The following is a 22,279-nucleotide window of genomic DNA, read 5'->3' as shown; positions in this document are numbered from 1 at the left end:
CTGTTGAATGGAGCTACATCAATTTACACCTGATAAGGAACTGGCCCTGAAAGATTTGGAGATGACTTAGTTGGTGCCTACTTTCTTGAAAATGCAAATTCAAGAGGACAAAATCCGGGGGAACCATCAGGCAGAGATGAGTGACCTTCAGAATCGATCACTGTCTGAATTCCTGTAATACATGAACAACAAGCAGGAGAGGAACATTTCTGCCTGTATTGCCAGCAATCTTCTATCTTCTATTTACTAGATCAGAGTAAACATGAAGAGTTAATATTTACAAACCTTGTGGTTGTCTGCTTTGTTTAAGAGAAGAAACAGCTAGTTTAGAGTCATTTTGGAGGCTTGTGAACTCGCAGCAATGCCCACTGTGCTGTTCTTGTGGATTGTTACTCTAGCACACGGTGCTCTTGCAGAACATGGTAAGTATCTTTGACTTTTGCATAGCAAATAACGTTCTGTGTTGTAGATAGACGGTGAGGATGGGAGCACCTTGGTGGTGAGGAGGGTTTTGCGGAATCTCTGGGTGTTCTCAAGCAGTTGGAAAAGTCTGGCCAAAATATTAGTTTTCAAGAAAAATGCTATCACCTTGTACTGCTTCTGTAGGCTGAGCGTATGGCATTGCACATATCAGGGGCTCCTTGTATTTCACTGTTCCCCCGACTCCCCAGCTTCCTGTGTGCCATCCTACCATCATTCTCTATTTCAGGGACTCCCTGCAACCATCCCACTCCCCCCTTCTCTGTGTCCTCATAGCATCCCTCCACCCCCATACCAGGATCTTCCATTCTCCTCACAACACGCCAGGAGCTCTGTGTATCTCCTGTCTCCCATTCCCCAATACCATTGTCCCCTATACTCCCCCTTTCCAGGGGTTTGGTGTGGGCCCCTATTCCTTCTTTCCTCCGCATACCCCTGCCTTCCCACCATGGCAGGGGTTCTGGGTGGGCCCCCCATTTCACCTTCTGCCACATGTCAGGGGCACTGTATGTCCCATCTGTTGTGTTAATTTAGACAGAATAAAGGACCTAAAGAGTTAAACATTACAGAGTTTTAGACAAGGTTTAGGGTTTTGTATACAGATACCTCAGCTTGCTTAGTACCATGGCAAACACACCATTAAAAATCTTTTCCTTTTTTGTATCTTTAATAAAAGGTTAAAACCATTAAGGCGTTTGAAATGTAAAGTATTAAATATGACTTTCATTATAACATCCCTTGTTTCCACTTCCTTTAGACAGAAACCCCCCTTTATCTGAAAGTCTCGTAGATGGTAACTGTCCTATGGGTGGAAAAGAGAAGTTAATTGAGATAGGCTGGAACTGTATGATTGCTGCTGTTAAAGTCTGAGCCCATTTCTCAGAAGATAAAACAAGACCAACCCACACTCAAAGGGAGAGAAACGAATAGAGAGGGTAGAAAATGCAGCATCTGTCTCTGGTGTTGACTCCCACTTGCAACCTCGCTGCTGGAAAAACACTGGCACAGCACATGATCTTATCAGCCACCCTGAGCCCTGACAAACTTGGACAAGCATTCGGGCTCTTTTGGGCATTGCTTTTGGGTGTCTTTTTCGGGTCACAGCTTACAGCAGTTTTACAAAATATGCAGTCTTGGCCAGCAAAACCAGACTCTCATTAGAAGGAAAAAGGCGAGAGCTAGGAAACTGAAGAAATAATGTGGGGAAGGAAAAGCCGAACAAGAGTGGGTGTGAGAAACAAGGAAAGAACACACAAGGGGGTGAGACAAGGACAAGACCACACAAAGGTGTTTGTGTGACAGACAGACAGGCAGACACACACACACACACAAACAAAGTCTCACATCCCAGGTGATGGTTGGGATTCAGCTGGTTGAGGTGGCAATGTCATCTGTGTTCCTTTCTCTGGCCATGTCTGGTCAGGACCTCTTTCAGGGTCAGGATGAAAAAAGGGACTGGGTTCCAGAAGATGGTGGGGGTGGCAACCATGATGGTGAAACTTGCACCAGTAGCCAATTTTTCTCTCCAAAGTGTTTTCTTTGTACGACTCTTAAAAATGACGGGGAGGAATAGTCCAGCCTCTTATTATTTTGTCTACCGATTAGGTCTAATACCCGACACACCAATTTTGGTTCTTTGATTTCTGGTTCCACACTTTTCCTGTTTCAAGGCCCGTGTTAAGATCATGCCTGGTAGTTATATCAGGAGGTCTTTTTGTTCGGACTAATTCAGTCTGTCTCTTTTTTGCGTCTTTTCCTATCAACATTTGTTGTTGTAGGTTATTGTGACATTTTATGAACTTTCACTTGCTTTTCACAGTTGAGCTCACAATTAGGGTAAATTTGTATGCCCAACAACTCCCCCATACAATTGTCGCCCTTTTTCCATCCGTGGCAGGGGTTCTGGGTGAGCCCCCCTTCCCAGGGTCCTCCATTCTTCCCGCCCATGCCAGGGGTTCTGTGTGCACCCAGGGCCAGCTCCAGGCACCAGCATTCCAAGCGGGTGCTTGGGGGGCAGTTCCAAAGGGGTGGCAAATCGGCAGCAGCTTCTCCCCTTTGGGGCTGCGGTGGCAGTTTTTTTCACTGCTTGGGGCGGCCAAAACTGTAGAGCCGGCCCTGTGTGCACCCCTCTTCCCGCCCCCCAGTTCTTATTTCTTTTCTTTCTGTCTGGGAGATAAATTATTCAGGGTGTTGTCATCTTAAAACTATCTTGGGAGGATCAGCAGAGCGAAGATGGGGGTGTTGTTATTTTGAAAGGTGTCACTGGGTGCCATCACGTGGTTCTTTGATCTATGAACAGTTACAGAAAGACAACTGGAGAAATGCCTTTGAGCTGAGTAGAAGACCTCTGTGCTTGAGTTTTCTGAATTGTACAAACAAAAATCCTCTGCCCAGGATTTTATATATATAACTAAAGCCTTTTATTGTAAAGTGCTTCCTTTCTTCCAGTTTGCCCCAAGCCCCGTGAAGTGCCATTTGCTACAATTGATGTAGACAAGAGAATATATGAGAGAGGTGAAGAAATTATGTACACCTGTGATCCTGGTTATAGCCATCAGAGTGGCTCAAGGAAGTATACTTGCCCTTGGTCTGGTAAATGGCCTATCAATACAATGAGATGTATACGTAAGTAAATCATAAATACTTAAATACATAAATATAACCTAGATGTTATATTCTGCTGCTGATAGACTGTGCATTGGTTTGACAGGCTTTTTTATGGTTCATGTGATATATCTAGCTACAAAGCTGTGATGCCTTTATTTTCTGTGTTCTTGCCTTTACATTCTAAGAACTGAGCGCAAAGTTGAGTTCTTAGATTGTAAAGTAAGCAGCCATTTTGTTCTCGGGGTTGCTGCTGTTAGATAGGAGTTGCACACTTCACTCTCTATTGAGAGCTTTACTTTTGTTGTTTCTTGTTGTTGATTCCCTTAATCCAAAATAAAAGGTGTTTAGATTGAAATTATGTGGAGTTGTTCTTTATACATTGAAAACTGTAACTATTTATGATATTTATAACCAAAATTTAAACTCAGCTGTTTCATCCTTAAAATTGGAACGTTCATTTATTCTATTGTTTTAAAGCGTGTAAGTAAAATATTGATGGTTTTGAGTTTAATGACATCTATAGAAATATATTTTTGTTTACAAAATTCCATTATACTTAAATGGACCCTGACAACTTTAATCTTTATTGACTTCAATCACAGACAAGTTATTTATATCACATGCTTTGCATAGCCCTTAATCAATTGTCAGAGCTAATTTAATTACTAAGAACTTTGAAACTATCTTAAATGTGTTTTGATTTCAAATATAAAATGTATAGAGTGATGAAAATGTGTACAAAGAAGTGAAGAAACTTGAATGACACTGGTCATTAAATGCTCTAAATACTGTGACTGCTTTATTTTATATATCATGAAATAATATTATCCTCTCATCTTTAAACAACAGCAAAGAAATGTCCCTCTCCTGAACCCATGAGAAATGGAATAGTTCATTTTATAGACTTGAACTATCAAAGTTTGATACACTTTTCATGTGAACCAGGGTAAGTTCTCACTCACCATGCTGTTAAAAATAACTTCAACATAGAAAGGTAATAAACTAGATCCTCTGGTTTTATTAATTGAGAAAAGCTACAGAAATAAAAATGATCCATTTCATATATTATGATGGTGAACATAGGTATTGCTATACTGGATTAGACCAATGATCCATGTAGTTAGGTAGCCTATCACTGAAGCCACTAGCAGAAATTTCAGAGGAAATTGTTAAACACCCATTGTGGACATTGACAGAGTTACTTTGTTATGGAATGTGATAGTATTTAAAATACATAGTAAATAAAACGAACATACTTTTAAAGAACTAAACCAGGAAATTGTTCTGCACTTTCCACATAAAGTATTTCTAGAAACACAGTGTCTTGGTTTTATTATTCTCAAAATCCCCAATATTGGTTCCCATAGACATCCATCTTATTCAGCTTTCTTGTTATCTCCAAGTCTGGATAACATAGAGGAGTTATGTGATGGAGAATAATTCCACCTTGCATGCTATATAAGATGATCAGGCTAAACCCAAGCAGCAAGTTTAAGGCAAAGGAAGATCAAAGCAGTGTTTCCAAGTTATAAGGAAGCTACTGAGAAATGTGGTCTGCATTATTGAAAAATTCAGGCCCCAAAGCAGTCATCATCCATTCCTTGGAGTGTCCCCAACTCATCCTGACAATCAGTGCACCTACAGGGATCTCTGCTCATGGGAAGGATAAATAACTCAATTTAAAATGCACAAATATAAGCGAAAGCCAGTGAAACTGCAAGCTGGATTAAAAAATTAAAACAAGAAAACTGTGAGCCCCTAATTAATAAGAAATCTGCAATAGCCTTGGAAAACTGAAAAATCAATGAAAGGATTGAGAATAATGGCAAAAAATTTCAGAATGACTGATGATTCCACCAGAATAACACAGAATGATGTACATGATCACTTAGGGGCCACCTGTTCCCACTGAGTCTGCCCATGGACTTCAATGGATGTTGGATTGGATCATTAAGAACAATTCTTGTTTTTGTTAGTCCATGCTGAAATTCCCCTGGATTTCCATGGGATGAGGATTGTATCTTCCACCTTAGTGAAACTGGGGAAGATACAATTAGGGGGATGACAGCTAGAGTGGACATTGAGACCCCATGAATTGAGCTGACAAAGAAATAGGGCAGATTTCAGTCCCCATGTTAGTACGATATTCAATTCAAATCAACAAAGTGATCTCCAGACAGCGTCACTCAGATTGAGAATGTGGGAAACAAGGTCATATGGAAATGACTGTGTCAGAGCTTTTGGAGCTGCTGAACAACTGATTAAAAAAATTCTTCACTTGGTAGGTGCCCCAAATAGTCAAGAATTGGTGTGGAGGACAGGTCTCTTTCTCTCTCTCTCTCTCACTCACACCCTGTTTAACCTTGGCCATAGCTTAGCGGGGGCTTTTGCTACTCCCAAGAGAATGACTCACAGAAATGGAACCAGTCCAAATGGCAGGGCTGATTTTATGCAAAAAAAAAAAAATTCTGTGCCACCTTCTCCCCCCTTTGTAAATCCCCTTCATACAGCATGAGATGAACTCCTGCATCAGAGACCGCTCCATAACAATCTAGGCTCTTGGGGGTTGACAATATTGCTTCTATGTCTTTCCCTGAACAGTGAATGAAAACTCGAGGTTAACCCTAATTTGGTCTCCCTATGCAGCAGTGCAATACACTTTTACCCAGGGTTGTCCGGTTTGAAAAAGTGCTGCCGGTTTTGGAGATTAGAATAAATTCAAAGGAATTGGCTAAGGAAAATACAGAGACAGACGTTTGATAACAGCACTTTGAGCGAAACATAAAATGGTGTTTCAGCGAGAGCCGTTCCCGTGTTTTGAAGTGCTGTCGCGTTACATTAAAACATGGAAGAAATCTGTAGAAACAAATCACTTGCGTGAAAAAAAAATGTAGGTAGACAAAATTTAAAAGAAATATCCTAACAAAATATACCTAACCACGCTTTCAATGTGCAAATGAGCAGTCACCCATCAAGCAACCTGTTGAAGTATGTAGTTATATGTTGTGACTGCACAGTGAATCCACTCACAATTTTTGTGGATTCAGCTAAGGAGGCCTGCTGAATGTCTGGCTCTAAAATAAACAACACACAAAATAGGCTGTTCAGTGCGTGCTGCATCATTAGTATGTCATCAGCGCACTTTGTATCCAATGTTTTTATTATTTGCATAGCACCTTAGGGTGTGTGCCAGAGGGCAGCTGTCCCCCGAAGTGGTCAGGAGTTGTGCTGACCTCTGAGAGGTTCTGAGAGGCAGTTAATTACACCAGAGGGGAGCACTCTGGTGCGATAAAAGGAAGCTATGCCTGGTGGTGGCTAGCTAGGGGAACAGAGGCTCCTGGGGAGAGGAACAGTTCCCAGAAAGTAGGAGAACATGTCTATGGAGAAGGCTTCTCAGGGGAAGCTGGTGATGGAGGTCACCAGCAAAGAAAACCAAATAAAAATGCTCCTGGGTGGGAGTAGTTGTGACAAGAAGGGACTATGAATGACAAATCTCAGAGAAACCTCGCTACTTTGAAAGTGTTCACTGGGCAACAAAAGCCTGGGGAAAAGAGGAATTTTATGTTATCCTGGGGAGGGTCAGCCTCTGTGGGAAGTTTGATGCAATAGGAGAGACCCTCCCCCAGCTAATGACAAGACAGCCCTGACTCCAGAAAAGAGTTCTGGGTCACAAAGGCCTCACAGATAAGGAACCTTGGACATAATTAGCGTTGACAGACAAAGGCTGACTCAGCCTCCTCCCTGTCCTGCTACAGATACTGAGGGGGAGGCCTATTTACATGATGGTTCGGTCTTTGGGGTTGAATAAACTAGACCCCTGAAGGGGTGCTGTTCAATGTACAAGCCTCACTGGCCTTATTAAAACCCTCACTCAGGGAAACTGAGGCAGACACAATGGCAATGCTGCACCAAGTCACCTGGGTGATTTTGGGGTGATGGCCCCCATTACAGTATACTTGACAATGGAAAAAAAACCCACATGGAAATAAGAGATCCTTCCCTAAACAGCTTAAAGCCTAAAAGTATCAGAAGAAAGAGAAAAGGAGTACTTGTGGCACCTTAGACACTAACAAATTTATTTGAGCATAAGTTTTCGTGCACTACAGCTCACTTCATTGGATGCATTCAGTGGAAAAAGAGAGAGAGAGAGAGAGAGAGAAAGAGAGAGAGAGTCAGAGGGGAGAATAGTGTTGAACAGGTGTCTAAGATCAGTATCCAAATGAAACAAGTAAGTTTTGGGGATAGACTTGGAGATGGATAGGACAGTCACTCTTCTGCAGGAGGGAGCAACATGAGAAAGGCATGAAGCTGAGTGTGGAATGAAACATAAGAGCTGAAAGCTGAGAGGATTCTGTGGAATCTATGATATAAGAAGGGGGCATAGGAGGAAATGAGAACCAAAATGTGGGCAGGCTGGATGGAGCTCTGCATAGCCGTGTGTGTATTGTGACAGGGTCAGGCCAGATGGCTACAGGAGAGTGATCCTATTGGGATCCAGGAAGTGGGTGGGCAGAAGCCTCCCCACCCCAGCCTCTGGGAATGATCGAAGGTAGATATATTAGCCCCAGATTAAGCAGGTCCCTTTTCACTGAGTAAGATAATGGGCTGTTCCAGAACAATCAGGAAGTTGCTGGAACCAATTGAGGCAGGCTAATTAGGACACCTGGAGCCAATTAAGAAGCTACCAGAATCAATTAGGACAGGCAGGCTAATCAGGGCACCTGGTTTTAAAAAGGACTCACTTCAGTTCGTAAGGTGTGTGCAAGGAGCTGGGAGCAAGAGTGTGCAAAGAGCTGAGAGTGAGAGTGAGTGAGTGGGTGTGGGTGTGGGCGTGGGCATGGGCATGGGTGTGGGCATGGGCATGCCGCTGGAGGACTGAGGAGTATAAATGCTATCTGGCATCAGGAAGAAGGTCCTGTGGTGAGGATAAAGAAGGTGTTGGGAAGAGGCCATGGGAAAGTAGCCTGGGGAGTTGTAGCTGTCACATGGCTGTTACTTTGATGGACACACTGTTTCTTGTATCACCATAACACTAGTACAGCATAAAGGTATCACTTCTTTGTAAGGTATCCATCTAAGACTACAGATACAAAGATATCTGGACAATAGTCAGACAAACATGTGACTCACCTCATTTGTTCATTCCACTGGAATAATTCATTAGCAAATATTTTTCACCTGTGACATTCACGGCTGAAGCACAGCCTGGAATTCATTTCTATGTGTAAATCAGGGCTTAATTTGTGCCAGGGCTGAGCCCTGGCACCTCTGGGCTTGACAGTTCATAGCCCCGGCACCTCTGGGCCTGCTGCATCAGTTATGAATGTAAAAAAAAATTCTTGAGCCCTGGCAGCTAATTGCTTGAACCCCGGCACCTTTCATTACAAATTAAGCACTAGTGTAAATGATTTCATTCAAGCTGCTCCTCTGAGAAACACAGTATAACAAGCAATAAATAAAGGCAACTCTGACATTCAGTATAATAATGGGATTTGATTGATGGACTTCATTTTGCTAATGATAATTTGCTGATTTCCAGCTGTGTAATATAGAAATGACAGAAACAGGATGAGCATTTCATTAAAACTCAGTGTAAGTACTTTCACCAATATAATCATGGAAGTCTGGAGATAAGGACATTAGAGGGAATGTTCATGAGAATTAAACTGGGCTAACTGGTGTCTAACTGGTGTCTATGGTGTCTACCCTGAAGTATCTGATTTTAGACAAACAGAATCAATGTACTTGTCATAGATAACTGAGCATTGCTCCCCAGAAACCATTTATTGTACCATCCACTGTATTAATGACAAATCAATATTCTTTACTTGCATGTATACACCGTATTAATCAATTATATAAACCAATTTGTCAAATACTATATATAGTTGAATGTGGAAGGCATCGGCCTCATATTCGTTTTCTCCTATTGTGAAACCATGCCTTTTGGAAACTTGCAGTGTTAGTATAGAGCCAATTTTTTCAGGTTTTAATCAAAATTCCCATTAAAGTCAATGGGTGTTTGAACTAGGGAAGGATTCCAGGATTTGGACCATACGGTGCAGTGCATATCTGCTTGCTAGGTTTCTTTTAGAGAAGTACCAGTCCCTCTTGTAAAGATTATTTCAATTCTGCTACATGCAAATGGTCTCAAAGCTTGCTTATAAATGGGTCTCTTTCTCTTTAGATACATTCTCTATGGAGCAAACACTAGCCAGTGCATGGCAGATGGACAGTGGAGTGGAAAACTACCTGAATGCCAACGTACGTGTCCCATATATAAAAGAAATTCTCTGGGCCTTATTCTTATTTACAGTCAAGACTTCTTTATGTTGTTTTGGCCTTTTAAAGACGCGTAAAGTGGGCATAAATATATTTACATCCACTCCAAGGCTTCTTAGCAGTGCCAGAGCAGTGTAGAGGAACTCAGTGTAAATAAGAATCAGACCTTCTGTCTTTGACATGGAGAGAAATAATGGTGGGATCTTCTTCTTCTTCTTCTTCTTTTTTTTTGATGTGTGCATTGTAAGAGAAGGGTAGTTTAATAATCTGTTTAATAGAATGGGAGTCTGGGACTCCTGAATTCTAATACTAGAGCGGAGATGATGTTGATTCCCTGGGGAGTGGGCAGGTCACTTATCCTCTTTGCTTCAGTCTCCCTCTCTCTAAAATTAGGATATTCGGGAAACCCTGCGACTCTGGTGTAGGTGTTGTTTTGCCATAATTGACCCTTCATAGACATAGAACACTTTGATGAGAGAAGTACAAATATGTGTTAGGGGGCTTATTCCTTCACCCACTTACTTCCCTGGTCCTTCTCGCATGAACAGAGAGCAACAATACCCGAAGTCCAAAGGTGCAAACAATTCGATGTTTATTGGGGTGAACTTCCAGCAAGCATGATTCCAGTTTCCTTCCTTAGTATCCTCCTTCCCAGCTCTGACACCACAGAGCCTTACACCTGTGTCCCTGTTCCCATTCCTACCCTTAGCCAAACATGATTCCAACTTCCTTACTCCAATTCCCTGTTCCCATTTCCCCCTTTAGCAAAACATGATTCCAATTTTCTTACCCCCATTCCCTGCTCCCATTTCCCACACCCACATGCCCACCCACACCCACATGCCCACCCCCACCCAGTCACTTCCTCATTGACTACAGATTATATAGTAAAACTTGAGTTCTGCTTAGCTATACCTTAACCAATCATTTTCCTGAAATTTAACTAACCAATCCTAACATATTGTAACATGATTATGTAACCAATTATATCCCACCACCTTAATTAGTTTACACCCAGCAAAATTAATTATACAGCAGACAGGAACAATCACAGAAGCAGACAGAGATTATACAGACAAACAATAGCAAAGTGGGAACTACAATGACAAGACAACACAGAAGTGAGGATTTCACATCCCAGCTATTGATAAGTGAGTTCTTGCCAGACAGGATGCTATCAAACTAAGTTTCCTTTTACATTTTCTAGGCACTTCCCTTTCTCTGGAGGTGATAGGAACTATCAGGACAGGATTGTATTCCTAACAGCCGAATAGCACCTTATTTCAGTGTGACTAGTTTGGAATGTGAGGATGTGACCGTTCGCTTCCCAGCTTATGGCTGCCTCTGCTGCTTAGCCAAAGGCCTGAGCCTAAGCACAGGGCCACAAACTGTCACAGTAAGAGAAGGCCCTTACACTGGCAGACAGTGGTTTTGATTCTTTCTTTTATACCTCTGGAACTAGCCAAGTGATAAGAATACACCTAAATTCTTAAAGTACAGGCCTTTGCAGACAGGCCTGAATATCTATATCCTAACAATATGCTGTAATGGTCTATGTATTTTTATATAATCTGTAAAATTTTACAGCAATCCATGAATAACAAATGTTGATGCCACTAAGCCTTTTAATCTTATTGCTTTGGCAAATATATTTCTCTGCGATGTTGTACATAATTCCATGATGGGCATAGTGCTCGTTCTGTGTGATGTTCCTCAAGGCAGCGGTAACAGCTAGGTCAGTGATTCTCAGACCTCAGTGGTTCAGGAGCCAAATTAGCTATCAGCATTACCCAAAAGAGCCACCGTAGTGTGAATTCATCGTTTCATATACTATAGTACTATATATTCATATTTAAACAGTATGATGGGAAATATTTACTGTGTGTGTGTATCTGTGCATGTGTGTGTATATATATTTTTTATTTATTTCTCACAGCAAAATAACTGACCAAGTATTATTATTTTATCAACAACAATTGGTTAATAACCTAGACTGGTTAATAATTAAATCACACAGTGTTTTAATGTGTGCTGCAAAGAGCTGCAGGAGGCACATTAAAGAGCCACTTGCAGCTCTGGAGCTTCAGTCTGAGTATCACTGAGCTAGATTTATAACATATGTGGAATAATGATGCTCTGTTTTTTCCAGCTGTGACATGTCCTCCTCCCTCACTTCCTGAATTCGGAGTTATTTCTTACCATAAGCTAACGCCTGGAAATGAGTCTGTCTTCCAAGATATTATCCGTTTTGAATGCTTACCATCTTTTGCGTTGTTTGGAAATGAAACCGCTACTTGTATGGCCAATGGGAGCTGGAGTGATATCCCAGAATGCAGGTGTAAGTAAATATATTATCACTAATTTACTTTATTATTATTATTATTATTTTATTATTTTAAAAGCTTCTTAGAATAACATGTATGAAATAGCATGAACAATAATTTTTTTTAAAATGGGCTATCTTAAAAAGATACCAACCTGTTAACTCATACATTGGATAGACTAAAATTCACCCTATTCTGAAAGGCAGAATCGTGAATGAAAGCAGAGTGCTGATAATGACCTCAAGATGGCACATTTTGTAGAACAAAACGCTGCTCCAAGGTAACTATAACTTATGATGTTAAGTTTATGCAAATCAAGAGCAACTTCCACTGGTATGAAAGCAAAATCTGGCTCATGAACATATTGCACTAACCAAGCACTAGAGGTGAACTATTTCATCAATTTAAGAAATAAAGGACTAGACTGTCAGTTAGTAACTCCAGTTGGTAACCCCATTCGCATAACTCCATTGACTTCAGTGGACCTGTGCCAAATTCCACTATTTTAGGATCTGATCCATAGATTATAATGAAAATATTTCTAAACAAAATAATATTTTTTCTTTCCAACATTTTCACCTTCTCTCATGGTGTATCTGTGTGAAAGAGGAACCAAGGAAAGTTTCAAGGTTACCATGTTTTCCACACTATACAACATGTCTTAAACTTCCACAACAGATGCAGCTTTGTTTTTTCTGCAACAGATGTACAATGTCCACATCCAACAGGGATAGAAAATGGATTCGTAAATTTTGCCGTCCGCAGAACCTATCATTATATGGAGAGCGTCGATTATGGCTGCCAGCCTCATTATGTGCTAGATGGACCAAGGGAATCAAGGTGTGAAAAAACAGGTCGCTGGTCCACCAAGCCATCATGTAAAGGTATGAATATATATATACTCTGTATTAAAACCCATCTATTGACCTGTATTGTGTTAAAAGTGTAGCTGTCCATCATGGGAGATGTCTTTGTTTTGAGATGGGCCACTGTTACAAGGCAGAAAGTACAAACATTTCAAACTGGGGTCTGTAATAAAACATGAAATGATTATCTGCTTCAAAATCTGACCTCGTGTAAGAGGATACAACTGAATAGACTTCAGTGATCATGCACCTATTTCCACTACATCTGAATTTTCTCTTTCCCCTCATCTTTCTCATAACTGAATGAAAACATTGTACTCTGGTCAGGCCTACATTAGAAACTTTTGCTGGTGTTGCACTGTTGCTTAGGGGCACTTCCCCCTCCCCCACCACCTTTTTTAAAGAAACGTTTTTATACTGGCAAAAACCTCAATGTAAAAGCTATATCACCAAAAGCATGTTTTATGGTGGAGTAAACTGTACCTGCACTAGAAGGGTTTGCCAGTATAATTACACCAGTAAACCTTTTCTAGTGTAGACCTGGCCTCACTAGTGTCCCCCATTTACTGTGATCAGAAGTAACATGTTCTGTGATTATGTCACTTAATTTGTTTTCCATCAATATTTAGACCATTTGAAACATATTCACACTTCTAAATTATGAAAAGGGTCAAAGATGCCGTTTATTTGGATGTTCCGAAGTAAAGAGACACTCACAACTGACCTATGGAAACCAGGCAATTAACCACATTAATCAAGTACACGTATTCATCTAAACCAGCATACTGCAATAAGTCACAGGGCGGGATTTTCAAAAACACCTAAGCATGCTTCAAAGTCACTTAGCCCACTATCGAATATCCCACACAGGGTCTGAACTCCACCTAGCTAGGCAAGTGGACAGACCTGCATGGGCCACATGGTGGTGGTTTACCTCCAAATGTTATTTTTGTATCTTCTTCAAAAGACCTGGCCCATTCAGTTTTTAAATAGAGCTCTTATTATTCAGAAGTACCACTTACAAATTAATTGTTTTTCAGCACCGTGTAAAATACCAGTTAACAAAGCCACAGTGTTATACAATGGCCGGAAGATAAAAGTTCAGCAAGACCTCAAGGAAGGAATACAGCATGCTGAAACTATTTTCTTTTTCTGCAAAAATAAAGAGGAAAAGTGTGGCTATACCATACCCACTCAGTGTATAAATGGCCAACTCACAGTCCCTTCCTGTTTCAAAGGTATGAACCAGGCTAATTGCACAAGAGCTTCCAGCTTGGGAGAGTGATAAGACCTTGATGATATGGGTGGTGTTTTCACTTGAGGGCTAAAGTATTTTGGCTTGGAGAAGAGTAGTGGAAGGTTTCAGTGGGAGAAGTGGTCCCAGCTATGGAGAGTATGCCCAGCAAAAGTCTTCTATGTCAGGGAAGTGCTCTGTGGCAGCTTTGTCTGTAGCAGGGCTGTCTAGGATTTGGGTGGGATAAAAAACTAACAGGGCCATGGCCAGTGAATCTGTGACTTCATGAGTCGACTGGTCAAAACTCTCCATAGAGGAGGATTGTAGGGACCATCTTTATGGGTTTGAGACCCTGGAACATTGTATTCATTCCTGGGGAAGAATGCCATCCTTGCAGTCACTTATGCTGGATCTATTTATTCAGGATTTGCATGGAACTGTGGGGAGGAGGGATCACGGGCTGGTAATCCAGTTATGAATTTTTGACATCAGGATCACAAAGTGATCAATGGCTTCACTGTAGAATCGAGGCTGCAGAAGCTGAGCTGCAAATGCAAAATATTTCAAACAGAAATAGTTTGAAAGATTCTGGCTGCTAACTTTATTAGCAGTCAGGGAAATATGGCAGTTTGGTGGCAAGAGGAAGTGCTTTGTTTTTAAGTTATTCTTGTATTAAATTTCCCCCCACAAAAAGTTCCTCTTTAAAGCTTCATGTCATTTGAAAATGTGGGGAGAGAGAGAACCCCACCATATGCTCAGTGTGGAAATGCCTGCTCTCATATTTTGCATGGCTTGCATTAGCATCAGATGATGGATGCAGCTGTTGCTGAAACGGGCCCTCGAAAGGTATCTTTCTATGGCTCCAATAAAGTACTGCTAAAATTTACTACATAGTATGCCTCAGGATTGTAACTTATTTCAGTTGTTTATATATTTTAAAGAATCTCATCTAGATTTGTGACTTCATGTTTTTGACAGAAATTGGTCGTTTTGAATCTCTTTGGAAAACGGATCCAGCAGATTTGACACCATGTGATGCCTGAAGTGAATTCAAAATAACAACATAGTTCTGTTAACTAAATGTTTTATGATAACAAAATTGTAAAAGTGGAAAGGAGGTCCCAAGGAGTTTATTCCTCCCTGCCCCTACAAACAGTATACTCTCATTGCCAGTCTATTTCATAGTCTAAGATAAAATGTTGTTACAAATTCTCTCCTGATATATAGCTGATGTGTTCCTTTGCTCACTTTCCTCTCCCACTTATTTGCAAGTCCCTTTCAGACCATCTGAAGCAATACCTCTCCTTTGGTGTTTACACTCTTTCATGTACTTGTAATTTGTTCTCACATCTCTGGCCATACACCAATGTAGTCACTTTTCAGTAAAGCTGTAGTGGATACTTATTTCTTTTAATATTACCTGGTCATTAATCAAATTCTCTAGCTCTTTCCTTTTTATCGTTTACAGTCAGTTTTAACTGTATCTACACAGTATTGTACCTTTCCTCATAAAGTGTCTTTGAATGGTAATGGTGGCATTGCATCTGAAGAAGTGGTTTTTTTACCCATGAAAGCTTATTCTCCAATAAATCTGTTCGTCTTTAAGGTGCCACTGGACTCCTCATTGTTTTTGTGGATACAGACTAACAGGGCTACCCCTCTGATATTGTGGCATTGATATTCTTATTTCCTTATTGTGCCTTTTTAACTAAACATGAGAAATTTAAGTATGAAAACAACCTTCTCAAGTTACTCATTTTACATTCTGATTTCAAAGCAAACATGTATAAAACCATCCCTCCCTTTTCTAATCTGTAGCAGTAGTCTGAAAATTCAAATGAGGAGGGACAGTGCTTAGTAAAAAGGGAGGCCCTTGACCAGGGGCTAGAGAAAACTGGCAGTCAGGACTCTGTCTAGTTCCGCCCCTGACTATCCATAGTATCCTTATTCATGTTGAGTAGAATGACAGAAGTATAAGACTGGAAGAGAACTTGAGAGATCATTTAGTCTAGTCCCCAGCACTGAGGCAGGACAAAATATACCTAGACATCTCTGACATGTGCTTGTAGTATGTTTCTCTGCACATACTCTAATTGGCCTGGATTCTTTCACCCCAGATGAGCCCATGAAAGAAGGCCCCCTCTGTGCAGATCACATAAATGTGTCAGACACTCCTACGGAAACATGTCCTTCCCTTGAGGCAGAGAAAGAGTTCTTTGCAGCTTCAGGGTCCATAGCGGGGAAGAGGGTAGACACTGATTGGGCTAGGGCAGGATCTACAGGGATGATATCCATCATCCCCCTTCTGGCCCTGCAGAGATTCTTCTGGCTAAGATGATACAGCTTGGGACTGGACTACCCTTTCTACAGTTTCTGGTGGTAGGGAGCAGGAGTAGCATCAGGAGCCAGAAAAAGTGCAGCGGCACCTGGCATCTTTGCAGATAGCTCTAACCTCCCACAGCTTCCCCGGGATCCTCAATATTTCTGGGCAGGCCCAGTGACCCAGTCTCCAGTGATCCAGTGTGGGGATAGGGAGGTAAAAGCAGGTTCCTGACAAAATTATAAGGGATAAACTCTCTGAGGAAATAATGTTTTTTCCTCCAAAGCTTTACCCATATTGATTTTCAAGGGTTGAGATTGTGATGGGTTGGACCCCCTGGGAAGCCACCTGTTGTGCTGAATAACCTCTGAGTCTACCTGTTCTGCCAGCACAAGCCCCCTTTAACCTGTCTTGCTGAGCCAGGCTATTAAAGCCGCCACTAACACACAGACAGGCAGGGCCACACCCAGCTGCTGATCAGCTCTGGGAAGACTCAGTGTAAGGGACTTGCTCCAGCACTCGGATGTCCACTTCCTTGGAGCGCAGACCCAAAATATATTATGAAATTCACCCATTCTCTCAATGTGGAAAGAGGTGTACACACTTCTTGTCTGGTCCCCCCTCCCCCATTAGAAATTACAGAAACTGGGGTTAATAATAAACTAAACACAATTTATTAACTATAAAAGGCAGATTTTAAGTGGTAAAAGGGGTAACAAACAGAACAAATCAGATTACTAAGCAAATGAAATCAAACAATCAAACTAAGGTAGTTTCACTAAAGAAATTGGTTACAAATAGTATTTCTTACCTAGATAATGTTGCAGGCAGTTTGCAAAGTTTCTATGGTTCAGAGTTCCAGTTATATTCCTTTTCAGACTAGAACCCCTGGAGAGGAGGAGTACTGTTTGCCTTCCTTCCCACCCTTAAATAGGATTTACCTAAGGCAGGAATCCTTTGTTTCCCAGTTTGTCCCCTCTTCCCTTACAGTGGAAAATTACAAGAAGTCCCAGGTAATGTTTTAGTATCAGGTGACAAGACCACCTGACTCTGTAGGATCACAGCATCCATGAATCAGTGGCAATATGGAGCGGCCACAGGAAGGTCAAACTTTTCACAGTCCATTGTCCTCGCTGACAGGCCATCCGCCCATGTCTGGCTTTTCCATTGTTGTACCTGAAGTGTTATCAGTGGGCATAACCCAAAGTAGATAGTTGAAATACAGATACATAGTCAATATTCCTAACTTCAGATACAGAAACGATCCAAGCATACAAATAGGATAATTGCACCTTTCCAATGATATCTCACATGAGCCATCTTCCATAAAGTATATCTCAGTTATGTCATTCATATCATAAGCATATTTTCATAAAGGATATGGATTGACATGTCACAGAGATGATCTGTGCTATGGAAAATGAATGAGAAACTAGCATGCTGTGGTACTTCTCATAATGGTATGTAGTGTTGTTGGAGCTGTGTCGGTCCCACAATATTGGAGAGATAAGGTGGGTGAGTTAATATCTTTTATTAGACCAACTTCAGTTGGCGAGACACAGGCTTTCGAGCTTACTTGGAGCTCTTTTACAATGGTGGCAGAATGAGATACTTAAACTTTCCAGCCTCAGTTGCTGTAGCAAGTGAATCTTTAGGAAAGAAAATGGTCATGTGTAAACATGTCACTCTAGTATTTGTCCTAGAAGAATCTAATGCAAATTGTTTTGAAGAGACTTCCTGTAAAAATACATTTTCTGTTACATAAGGAGTTTATTTGGTTTCCAAAGGCTAGTAACTATCTCACAACTTCTTATTCTTTTCTTATTTTCATGGTGAGAACGTGTAATGCTCTTCTTACTCTGTTGCACATAGTTCTGGAGTCTTAAAACTCCACCTGCCCTGTAAGAGAAAGTATATTACAGGAACTCAGTGCTATTCAGTAGCAAGCAGTCTGCATGATGATTGGAAGTGTTCATTTCCCAGGGCTGTACAGTACACACACGTAGGCTACAATTTTCAAAAGAAACTAAAAGGAGTTCCTAAATTTCCACACGATTTGGGTGTATTGCTTTCTTAGACGCTTCTGAAAACCCCAACATTAAAAATCAGAAAACCATTTAGCTTTTACCTGGTATACAACTGAAACAAATATTCTACATTGATTTATCTTATTGATTCTGTTTTATGCAATAGTTAATTTTTAACACTGCAACTAATTACACAATGTCTGCCTTAAAAAAATTCTTACATAAACAAGTTAAGTAAAGATTATGATTTCTGGTCTCTAGTCTGGTTTTTTAGTAGACTATATACTCCATCCAGCTTACGATACAGTGCAGGACAGTAACAAGATCAATAGCAGTTCTGGTGAAATCCACTGAACATTTCATGTAGCTAAGCTGATGAAACTCTTGATTACATAGGATACCAACCAGTATTCATTTAACTCTTAGATATGTACCAGCAAACAAGGAAAATATTCAAACATACTTACAAAATGTGTGTGCACACAAGCACATGCCTACGTATACCTGGGCACCAAATTATCATATAACACCTGCTCTGTGCAGTGGAAATGTCATTCTTCTTGTCTTGTTAAACTTGTACGACTTGGAGAAGAAAGGATGGTATTTTTAATTACAAACGGGATTGCCTTATGTAATTTATGATGTGTAATAGAAATAATTTTTTAAATAAAGTATTTTGAGCTCATCTGAGATCTGTGCCAACTTCTATTAAGATACAATGGGAAAACCCTGTGGGTGTAGTATCAAGTGGGCCCAGGCAAATTTGACTATGATATGCAGAGAGTGGGAAGACTGTTCTTATAACTATATCTTCCTTGTATAGTGCTATTAATTTTTAATACAAACATTTTCAACACTATACAGATGCAAGTGGCAGCAAAGTATTTTAAGCAACTGGAAAACATCTCTGTGTGCACCACTGTTAATTACCTACAATAAGTCTCAGTCTATGAAAGAAATACAGAGTATTATTAGGACAACAGCAACATACCAGAGCAGTTCTGACCACTTTCAGCAGGGAACAGATATATTTGTAATTGAGTAGATGGACAGATCAATCCACGTAAAGACTATTGTTTTCTATCCCTATTTCAAGTGGTAGACATGAGAATTAAAGTCTTACTGAGCTGTCAGAAGAGATTTATTAATGGTAGCATGTGACTCAAAACCCTTTTGTATAACATGGTACAGACTATGGCACTGCAGGTAAGAGCTGGATGTTCCCATTGTCCTCCAAATAAAGGTTATGCATACTACATAAGATGACAATGAATCTCTTCTTGGGATTGACCGTACTAGCAGCTCAAACAAAATCACCAGAACATAAAACCCAGCCTAAGCTTTCTCTTTCGCCCTCGCTGTTCCTAGGCTTTCCTGCAGAACACGGTCTTTCTCCAGATTCCTCTGACCAAAAGCAAAAGCCTCTCTCTCTCGTATCTTGGTGGAAGTAACAAGCTGTGCCTTCCTTGCAATGCCAGCAGCTTTACTTCGCTGTTTTATGCAAGACAACAACTCTTGCCAACAGGTGGACTGACAGAAGAGCTCTGCAGCACTAGGTGAGGTCATGTGTCTGTTGTGTTAATTTTCATGGAATAGATAGGTCCAGAGAACCCACGGTGTTAACATGACCCTGTTACTGTACAACACTAAACAGTTAAACATGGGTCAGGATTTTGAGCACAGAGACCTTGGCTCACTTAGTTTCATGGCAAATGCACCACTAAAAACCTTTTCCAGCTTTTATTAAAGATATAGAAAAAAGGAAAAACAGTGAAAGCATTTGAAATATAAAGCATGAAGTAAGACTTATTTTAAATATGCTCTTTATTCCCTTCTCCTTTAGTTGTAGGATTTTTTTTTTATAAAGGAAAAGCCCGCTTTACTGTCTTTTAGATGTTATTAAAGAGGGTTGTAACAGCCCTTTTGGGGGAAAAGAGAAAAGGTTAGTTGAAGTGCTGCTGCTGTTGTTGTTCAAGTCCAAATCCATTTCCTAGAAGATGAAAAAGACACACAAAAAAGGGGAGAAAAAAAGGCCAGCAAAGATAGAAAACTCAGCTTCTGTCTCTTGTGCTGATTCTTACTTGCAACCTTGCTGCTAGAGAAACATAGGGACAGTTTCTCCAACTCCTGGCAGCATCAAGCTGTCTAAGGCTCACAGCCGTGTTGCAAAAGATGCAGTCTTGACTGGCTAAGCCAGACTCTTACAAAACAGAGGGCAAGAGGAGAGAGAGAAGGAAGAGAAGTTGGGTGGTGGAGAAACAAGTCTCTCATCCCAGCTGGTCTTTGGGAATTAACTGGAGCTGGTGATGTCATCTGGGTTCTTCTGTCTGGCCCATTCCACACAGGTTGTCACTCAAGATCAGGACAATCAAGGACCAGTGGTGTCATGGTGAATTCAGGGATGCCAGGGGACAGTGAGCATGTCAGCCATGGTAGTAAAGCTCTCTCCTTCTGGTCCACCTGTCTCACAGCCTGCCAGCTTGATTCTCCTCCAAAGAGTTTGTTTGTTTCTGACACAAAGAGAGTGATGGGCACAATAGGTCACCCCGTCATTATCTGGCTTACTAATTAGGTCTAATTTCCAATACACCAATTTTGATCCATTGATTTCCCATCCCACACTCTTTCTGTTTACTGACATGATCTCAACACAGTCCTTGTAGGCCTTTTTGTTTAGACGAACCCAGTCTTTCTCTGTCTCTTCTGTACCTTTCCCCATTCACATTTGTTACCAGTGACTGGAACATTTTATACACTTTTATATACTTCCCTACAGCTGAACTCAATTGCAGCAGGCCTGTCAGGCCCCAATTATTACAACATATCCTATCTCCTGTTACATGCACCTATGAGCAAATTCTGCCTTGTTGTAATAGGACAGAACTCCACTGAAATCAAAGGAACTGCACTTTCATACACCACAACAGAATATGCTCTGATAGTCCAATACATTAGCAACAGTGCTGATTATATCACTAGTATCACATTATTTGAACGTTAGCTTTCACACATTGTCACTTTGATCCATTCATTTCTCAACCTTTCAGAAGAGTGTATACATAGTTAGATGTGAGAATGTCCCAAACTACTTGACAATTTTAAACTAAGAATAATTATGTCTAAATTACCCAAATAAGATGTCCTAGTGTGTGTGAACTTAACTACTGGACATAGTTTATTTCACCTTATCCACAGAATATTTAGGTAACTAAACTCCTATTTGAAAAATCTCTCTATAAATCTTACTACAGTTTAGTTGTTTGCTAAAGTTATTTATACCACATCCCAATCCCAAATTTACAAACAACTTATGATATTTTTTGAAAAAAAAAACCCCCTATGCATTTCAATTGTTTCTGAGAAAAGGAGAAAGATGGACATATTCCACAGAAATACTGAACTTGTGAATAATGTTTCAGCTACAGGTAAATGGAAACTTTTAAAATAAGATAGTTTTGTATAATTTTTTTCCAGAAACTGTATAATTAACTCTCAGAGGATAAGAAGCACAGTGAAGATAAGTTCTAATGCACAAACTACAAACAACAGAAATTGACAAGGCTCTTATTTGTAAAGAAACATCATAATTACAATATGCAGATGTATTATAAACCAGTGGATATTATGAGAGAGTCTTGCTAGAAAATAAAGAAACTGTACTCTGAACACACTATACTCTGTGAAAATGGTACCTTCAATTTTCTTTGTACTTCATATGAGTTATGGAAAGATAGGCTGTGACAAGTGTAAAGGTGCTCTCGCATATCAGGGGTTACCGGTTTCCTGCCTATCACATCTTGCTGGGGTATAAATGAAAAGAAGCTGTTCCAAAGAAGGCTATCACAGGGAAAGGGCATGTCTTAGCTTCTCCCACTTGGCTGAAGCTGGAAAATCCTCAAGGGGTTATTAATCTGGTAGTTTGAAACATTTGTTTTGGTTTGAATTTTGTTTTTGAAAATAAAGCAATCCCTGAAGAAAGGAATGCAAAGTGACCTATACTTGGGACTTTTATTTTTCCTTCCATCAGCTTACATAGGCATGTTTAGAAATTTATCTGATCTATACTAAATTAGGCGTTGACTTAATATGGCAAAAAAATATCCAAACAGGAGAAAACACAGCTCTTCTGAAGATCATGA

The 22,279-nt window shown here is 40.5% G+C and overlaps 1 protein-coding gene across 1 annotated transcript; it reads left to right on the top strand.

Annotated features, from left to right (window-relative positions):
- Positions 1–361: 361 nt before the first annotated feature.
- Positions 362–14,836, top strand: APOH (apolipoprotein H). Its single transcript, XM_073311392.1, has 8 exons — positions 362–422; positions 2,929–3,105; positions 3,937–4,033; positions 9,275–9,351; positions 11,519–11,707; positions 12,398–12,577; positions 13,600–13,797; positions 14,772–14,836. Exons 1-8 carry the CDS (start codon positions 362–364, stop codon positions 14,834–14,836), a joined length of 1,044 nt encoding a protein of 347 aa, XP_073167493.1.
- The last annotated feature ends 7,443 nt before the right edge of the window (positions 14,837–22,279 follow it).

The sequence above is a fragment of the Lepidochelys kempii genome, chromosome 14 (assembly GCF_965140265.1).
Source record: "Lepidochelys kempii isolate rLepKem1 chromosome 14, rLepKem1.hap2, whole genome shotgun sequence".
Taxonomy (NCBI): domain Eukaryota; kingdom Metazoa; phylum Chordata; order Testudines; family Cheloniidae; genus Lepidochelys; species Lepidochelys kempii.
Note: the sequence above shows the minus strand (reverse complement) of the source record. Positions and strands in the feature narration are given on the sequence as shown.